This window comes from Anabas testudineus, chromosome 10 (assembly GCF_900324465.2).
Source record: "Anabas testudineus chromosome 10, fAnaTes1.2, whole genome shotgun sequence".
NCBI classification, from domain to species: Eukaryota; Metazoa; Chordata; class Actinopteri; order Anabantiformes; family Anabantidae; genus Anabas; species Anabas testudineus.
Genome location: NC_046619.1, coordinates 23,190,196 through 23,198,551, shown reverse-complemented (window position 1 = coordinate 23,198,551; position 8,356 = coordinate 23,190,196). Strand labels below are relative to the sequence as shown.

The window sequence follows — 8,356 nt, the reverse complement described above, 5'->3', positions numbered from 1 at the left end:
TGTATGTTCAGCAGGATTCTGTCGTTAGTGGATTTTGATTTTGAGGTATTTTTCAGCTTGTGTTACGTCACATGTGGGTAAATGTGATGTATTAACTTGAATATATGAGATAAACTAGATAAACAGATGGTTCTTCCTTCTTTTCTGATGTCACAGATTTAACAGTCAGTTATATAACTGACTGTTATATAAACCTGAAATGAAAATGAAACTATTCACTAGCTGACTTCACAGTGAAATAAGGAGCTGTTGAAAAGACAAAGATGGAATATATTCCACTTCGTAAGTACATTTACAACTTAACAATAGATTTGAAAAACAATTCACTGTTGTAGCTTTAATTGCACATTAACGTTGGTAAATGTGATAAAGATCAAATCCCTGCTATTGTAGTGGGCATAGCTTCCACTGAGCTCACTGCTCTGTGTCTGCTTCCTACTTCATTTTTTATTTCTACGTTGTGAATGTACTTTATGTCTTTTTGTAAAGTGTTTTCTCCCCTCTGATCTACAAACATGTTGAGTCTCAAACCTGCTTATATCCTACATAGACACCAGTTGCAGAGGTTGACACTGTTCCTCAGTGCTTTGATTGTAGCATCTAAACTGTTACAAGAAAGACAGAAAATCTGATTCAGCCCTTAGTTAAGCATCCTCAGCATTAGTAACAGGAACATCTGTGACCTCTCACAGAGTTAAATTCATCCCTTAATGTAAGTTCCTCTTGGGGAATTTCCTCATACAGAAACGTGACAGATGCTGCAGCAGTGGAGTTATCGTGAACTGTCAGAAATCGTTAAATAAAAACGTTAAATAGGCCAAAATAAAACAGTAAAACAGTATATCAAAGGAAATGAAATACTTTTAATGGTTCTGCAGAACTTCCTCCGCTAACAATGGACCTTAGTGCACAAAGCCTGATCCAGGACACTGAAGAGCCCAGAGACTGGTCTTTGTTTTGCATTTAAAATATGTGAGATGGGGTTTAAGCTTGAACGAAACCACTGGATCAGAGCATGAGATGAAGACTTATCTAATGTTAATATGAGGTAGATTAGATTTAAGACAAAACCATTTGGTTAATGTTCTAAAATAAGTTCTTCACGGTGCATGTGTACATCATGATTTAATGTGTAGTAACTAATGTTATCACAAATTAATTCTCATAAGTAAAATCATGTGACACACAACCTTCTGCTGTGCTGAGGTCAAATGTTAAATGTTCTACCCAACTGGTACTCGCAGCGCTTTTACACGGCGTCTCATTTGCTCTGCAAGCTGCAGTTGACGGGACTCACTGGGGCCAGCTTGGGGTTCAGTTTCTTGCCCAAGGACACACACAGCCGCCCCGAAAGCTCCTACAGTTGCAAAAGGTCCTGAGAACCTGCTGACACAGGTTTTCATCTCTTTACAGAAACAGAGCATCAGGTGTAAAAATCCCTTGTTACTCGTTTCTGAGCATACACCGTGGAACTCACAGCAATACGTCACATTGGGGTTTGTAGGCACAGCTTCTCCCCCTTGCACCCCCAAACATCTTCTCCTGAAGTGGGGGAAGCTTCATAAACTAGCACTAGTACGATGTATGATTTACATTTACTGCAGCACAGAACAAGTGATGCTGAAGAATGAAACTCTCTGCATCTACTGCCACAGTCAGTCGAATTAAGGGCTCAGTTATTTACGTGTGAAAACCTTCAAGATGGGACAGTATAACACAGGACAAGCCTCAAACCTTCTCCTGAAAGAGGGATCGATACCAAGTCTTCATCTGAAAGCTGCCGACCAAGTAAGTTTATATATGAACTAACTACAAAGAGATCTGTTGTTGTTAAATGACACCGTAGCCTTGTCCCTTAGAAGTGTAACTGATGCTGAGACCATGTGAAATCGAGGGGGAAAGACTCGCCCACGGTAGCAGTGCGTTCGCTTCACTTCCGCATTGTACCCATGTTGGAATAGCGCAATAAATGTCAGCCTCTCTTTTTACTGTTGGTCTTCAACAGATCCTCTCACACAGAACCTCGATCGTGGCCTCGGTCTCAGTCTGACTGGGTCAAACATTGACGGTTCACTGTGTGAAGACGAACTCGTGTAGCAGAACCTCATTAAACATCACCAGGAACCTTTAGAAACCCTTCTCTCCTTCTTCTAATGTCTGTGTAGAACTTATTGATTCAGGACCTCATCTACTTTGGAGCCTTATGTGTCTGTGAGGACAGAAACCTGACTCTGAATCCTATAGTAACACCATCTGTCCCCAGTCTAAACAATAGTGTAGTTTAAATAAGAGAGAGCAGCATCAGTAGGTCTGACCTGCTCTGTGCAGGACCTTTACACCCATGATGAAGGATCCCAACCCCCCCCACACTCACAGACCTTTACTGCCATCAGGGAACAATACAGCAGTGGACAACATGCATATAATACACCAAACCTCAAACAAACCAACTTTCTCTGCCATGGTGTATTACTGTGCATATTAGAGTACTGAAGTATCTCAACACATATATGTACTGGAGCAGCCTCCAGCCTCCGTCCTCCAGCAGGACTCTCTGGTCTTTATAGCAGGACCAAAGATCTGAAGACCAAGGTTGTGTTCAGAGTCACTTGCTGCTGCTGAACAACTCAGCTCTGTGTTACCAGCTTGTGATTTTAGTAATGTAACCACTGGTATAAAGATGTCTGAAATAATAAAAATTAATATTTAAATGTAGTGTTTGTCCTTCACGGCCTTACCTATGTCTCTAAATTCTCCAACAGAGGAACCGGAGCTCAGGATCGTTCTGGTTGGAAAAACTGGAGTTGGGAAGAGTGCAGCAGGAAACACCATCTTAGGGACAAGAGCTTTTGAATCTAAGATTTCTCTTTCATCAGTGACGTCTGAGTGCGAGAAGAAAACCGGAACGTTTGGGGGTATGACGCTGGCTGTTGTTGATACTCCAGGTCTGTTTGACACCAGGAGAAAAGGAGAGAAAGAACAAGAGAAAGTCTTGAAGGAAATTGCTAAATGCATTTCCTTTGCTGCTCCTGGTCCTCATGTGTTCCTGGTTGGGATACAACCGACCAGATTCACAGAGGAAGAACAAGAAACAGTGAAACTCATTCAGAGGCTGTTTGGAGAACACGCTGCATGTTACACTATGGTCTTGTTTACCTTTGGAGACCTGCTGAAAAGGGAAGGAGTGTCCTTTGATAAGTTGATTAGTGAAAACTCTGATCTCCGTAACTTCATTCGCCTGTGTCGTGGAGGATATCACATTTTTGACAACACAGATGAGAATACCACTCAAGTCGGAGAGCTGCTGCAGAACAAGATGGTTCAGAAAAATGGCGGAAGATACTACAGCAGTGAGATGTTCCGGGAAGCAGAGCGTGCCATAAAAGAAGAAATGGACCGACTTCAGAAAAAATATCCGGGTATGGAGGTCAAAGAAGCACGAAGACAAGCGGAGAGAGACAACTCATTTATCACGAATGTGCTTCTAGTTGTTGCAACAGCTGTTGCCGGAGCTGGTGCTGGAGCTGGTGCTGGAGCAGAAATTGGAGGAGCTGTTGGAAGTTCGGTGGGCCCAGTAGGAGCTGTAGTGGGAGGCGCAACAGGAGCTTTGGTGGGAGGTGCAGCAGCAGCAGTGGCAGTGGCAGTGAAAGAGAAAGCTTGCATAATACAGTGAAATTCATCCTTAAACATCAATCAGCTGCAGCTAAGGTCACCTATAAAAAACTCATTAACACGTATCTCCAGCTAAAATCAGTTTGTTTGTGTTTCCAACTTTTCAGCTGAATCATCATGTTCAGCAGCATCTTAACGTGACTCATCATTATTGATTGTTGATGATTTGATGATGATGATTTTTTGTAACGTGTGATGTAAAGATGTAGAAGAGTTCAGACTCTCTGCTGTGGATCAGCTGAATCCTGAACACTTAGAATTAAGCTTCTTGTTGGATAGAAGGAAACAGTTTGCTGTTTGTCACTGATCTGACTTCAACATGCTAATAAAAACACACACGACTGATGAGCTGCTGTGTCAAGACTGTTATTGCACAACACCTTTATTTAAAGCTGTAAAACACTTTCACAGATTGTCCTGGTCCTAATGACCTGTGTTGTTTTCAGGCCCTGAGCTCAGAGTCGTGCTGGTGGGTCAGGAGAGAACAGGAAAGAGTTCAGCAGGAAACACCATCCTGGGAAAGAAGCTGTTTAACTGTGAGTTAAGTTTCACAGCTCTGACTCTGAGCACCGTGAAGAGAGAAGCTGATGTTCTGGGTCGGAGAGTCTCTGTGGTGGACACCCCCGGACTCTTCAGCAACCGTCTGTCTGAGGAGCAGGTAAAGTCAGAGCTGGAAGAAGCCGTAGATCTGTGCTCTCCAGGTCCTCACGTCTTTCTCCTCACCATCCAGCTCGGACGATTCACCGAACAGGAACAGAAAGCGCTGGAGACTCTGCAGAAGATGTTGAGTCCTGACGTCTCTGAACACACCGTGGTGCTTTTCACCTACGGAGACCGACTGGGAGACACCGACATGGATGAGTTGGTCAGAGAGGACCAGAACCTGCAGGAGCTGCTGAGGAAGTGTAGCAGCCAGTACCAGGTGTTCAACAACAGAGATCTGGGAAACAAAGATCAGGTCAGAGAGCTGCTGTAGAAAATAGAGTCAGTGTCAGAGGGAGGACAAAGGTTTTATCAGATCAGAAGAATCAGATCTTATTGGTCACTGAGGTCAGTCTGGAGTCTGATACGCAGAAATTTCAGGAGGATTTCCTATGTTCTGTTGTTCATGAGCTTTGGCTACATCATGTTCAGACTAAGTGAATCAGAGAACAGTGGAGGGAGAGGTGGAAAACAAGTAGATGGAAAAAGATAAATGTGATGATTAAATTCATCTTGATGTGAAAAGAAAGGAGTAGTTATTGTCTGCAGGAACAGACCTTCTGTTGTCACCAATTGAGGACACATGGAGGTTTAAACCTGTTTCAGATTTTTAACTACAGATGTCATGACTCTGATTTACTGTTTAATTGTTCCTTTAATAAAACCTGAACATCTGGAGTCCTGTGGTTTGTTTACTAAGTAGTTTTGTAAAGCGTCCTGTGTTTTCTATTTTAATTTTACCATTTATTACAGTCTCTGGAGAATACTACAGTATTAGAAGAGTGTGACTCTGACATTGATCATTGTGTCAGATTTATTAATTAACATACTGACCAGAGTCTCCTGCTGAAAACTGTTACGAACTGACTGACGGGACCAACGAGTAAGACCAAAAAAGATATATTTATTGACAAAAAGGGCAGGGGACACAGGGAACTAACAAACACTAACAAAGTATCAAATAAAACACTGTGGAAACACAGGCAAAACTCAAACCATAACCCTAACTACAACATACAAAGTACCAACAAAAAACCACGCACTAATGTGGACATGAAACCAACAAACTAAATGTACAAAGTGACAAACCAAAATCACTGCGCAAGGCAGGCAAACAGGAACAAAACATACAAAACTAACAGGACAAAGTATCAACTGAAAAACACTGCATGAACGCAGACCGAACAAATCAAACCGACAAACAAACAGACTAACTGACTGACCAGATTGTGGAGGAGTACTGTGCAGCATGAATGAATAAGTGTCATGAATGAGCGTGAAAGTCAAAGAGCAACAAACCAGCACCGGACTGAGGGGTGCTTTTAAAACAGAGGGAGTAACAGGTGAATTGAGTCCGTAATTAGTCCAGAGTGTGGAGAGTGGGGGAAGAGGAAGTCCATATATGGGTGTGTGGCAGGAGAGTGAGACAGAACAAACATAACAGAGAGGGGCAGAGGGAGGAATCGTAACAGAAAACACTGATATATTCAAATAATTTTAATCCTATCACACATCATAGAGTCATAGCCCCTTCTAAAGTTCACTTACTGCAGCTGGGGAATGGAGCCACCTAGTGACTTGTAGGGTTCTCCAGTATTCCCAGTATGGAACCTCTGGGACCCCTCTTCTTCTCCTTCTTCTTCCGCTCTCTTTCTCTCTCTAGTTTTATTACTGTCATCTCCCACTGTGTTAATCTCACCATCAGTCAAGTGCACATTTATTTTGTAAAAATCACAGCAATAGTGAAAGAACCTGAGCTGGAGAAAATCAAAAAGTCAATGAATGAACAGATTTTATTCAGTAATATTGTCAGTGATGAGGTAAAATGTTGGACCAGAATAAGTATAGAAATGTAGAAAACATACTTCCGAATATATTTTTCTGCTGAGACTCCTTTGAGTCAGTAAAAGGAAGTAACACCATACAACACCTGCTGTAGGAGGAACAACAGCCCAATATACAGATGAAATGAAAATTAAGAGAGTTCACAGATCAACCGCCTGTAGACGACAAGATGACCTGGAAATATGTTACATGTTCTTCTTGGTGAGTACAATCCTTCAATTATTGTGGTCTTGAAAGACATAAACTTATACATATAAACTTATGTTCAGTCGCTTTATTGGTTGTTCCTTAATCCTTGATCGTCCCAGAAGTTGTTCTTATCCTGAACAACGTCCCAAAGCTACTTCGATGTTCGATGTTTGAAGGACAGATATATGAGGATACATGAGACCATCTGACACTTTACTGGACACCTAGTGACCTGTTGACTGACTGTAGGTAGTCGTTTGAGCTAATTAATCATTCTACAAATTATTATAATCATAATCTGGATTGATAAGTACAAAAATACAAACACTGAATAATAAGTGTGATGTAAAAAAATGTTTGTCATAAACAATTCAATTCAATTCAATTCAATTCAGTTTTATTTGTATAGCGCCAATTTACAACAGAAGTTATCTCAAGACACTTTACAGTGTTTAAGGATTTAGACCTTACAGAAAATATTTCTACAAAAAATCATATAGAAAACCCAACAATCCCATTTGAGCAAGCTTTAGGCAACAGTGGAGAGGAAAAACTCCCTTTAGAGGAAGAAACCTCCAGCAGAACCAGGCTCAGGGTGGGCGGCCATCTGCCTCAACCGGTTGGGGTGAGTGGAAAGAGAAGAGAGAAAAGAACAGCAGGCAACTAAAACAACAACAAGCAGCAAGAACATTGGGCAGATGAACTGGATTCTGGAGATGTACAGCTCCAGGCCGAGGATACCCGCAGAAAAGTACAGAGAGAGGAAGACAGAGAGGAGGAAACACAACTAAAAGAGAGAGAAGACACAAAGTTAATGACATGAAATGGTAGAATTTGAATGGATAGAGGAGAAAGGAGAGAGGAGAGGAGCTCAGTGTATCAGTAGAGGTCCCCCAGCAGACTAACCTATAGCAGCAGAACTAAGAGATGGTTCAGAGTCACCTGATCCATCTCTAACTATAAGCTTTATAAAAAAGGAAAGTTTTAAGTCTAGTCTTAAATGTGGAGAGGGCGTCTGCACCTCTGAGTATTAAAGTCTAAACACACAGAGCACAGTGTGTTTATATATATAAGAAAAAACGCAGACAGTGTTGACTGTGAGTCCCAATACAAACTCCAATCTTTTTCGAAGAACGAAGAGACCCCACTAGCAACTACAAAAAGGAGGTCAACGCCATTGACAGGAGAAACTGTTAAAGGTTGTATCCTGGGGAAACCAGGAAGTCCTTCCAGCTGTCATTGGGAGAGATCTAGGGTTCACCTGGACAGGTCAGCAGTCAATCTCAGGGCTGATACACACCTACGGACAATTTAGAGCAGGGGTGTCAAACTCAAGTTGAGATGAGTAGTTATGTCAGAAATGCCATTTCTACTTTTCATCCCTTTAAACTCTGGAACAAATCGCAGCTCTCTCTGGCACAGAAGCAGGGTTCACCTGGACAGGTCATTGGTCTATCAGAGGTCTGACACGTAGAGACATTCGCACCACTAGTACTGTTAATACAACTGGTACTACTGCCAAAGTTGGAGAAGCTTATCTATAAGGATAGTTTATCCAAATGTAGTTTAGAGTTGTGATGCATGTACTTTCATGTATTTGATTACTTCCCACTGAGTACTGCATATATTTCTACATACTGCTACTGCTTCGACGGTACAGGTGTGTCACACTGACAGGTTTAGAAGAGAGCAAAAGACTAACAGCTCGCAGGCTCCACCTAGTGGACAACAGCTGAGAGTACGTGTGTGTTTTTGTAGGTACATTGTGAGGACCGGTTCAGGGTTGTAGACCATCTTTGTGAGGACATTTTGTAGCTGCTGAGCTGAAAACCCAGGACTGTTCACCTGGAATCACCTGTAAATACAAAAAATACACCTGTAGTACTGCAGGAGAGAGTACACAAGCAATATAATGGCTACTTTACTGCTGTTACTGCAGAACAAAGTA

At 41.9% G+C, this 8,356-nt stretch overlaps 1 protein-coding gene across 1 annotated transcript; it reads left to right on the top strand.

Annotated features, from left to right (window-relative positions):
* The first annotated feature begins 212 nt into the window (after positions 1 to 212).
* Positions 213 to 5,060, top strand: LOC113161044 (GTPase IMAP family member 6-like). The gene is given in 3 exon segments (XM_026358538.1): positions 213 to 282; positions 2,763 to 3,419; positions 4,119 to 5,060. Coding segments are annotated over 3 exon segments (1,425 nt in total). The 5' UTR covers positions 213 to 263; the 3' UTR covers positions 4,868 to 5,060.
* Positions 5,061 to 8,356: the final 3,296 nt, after the last annotated feature.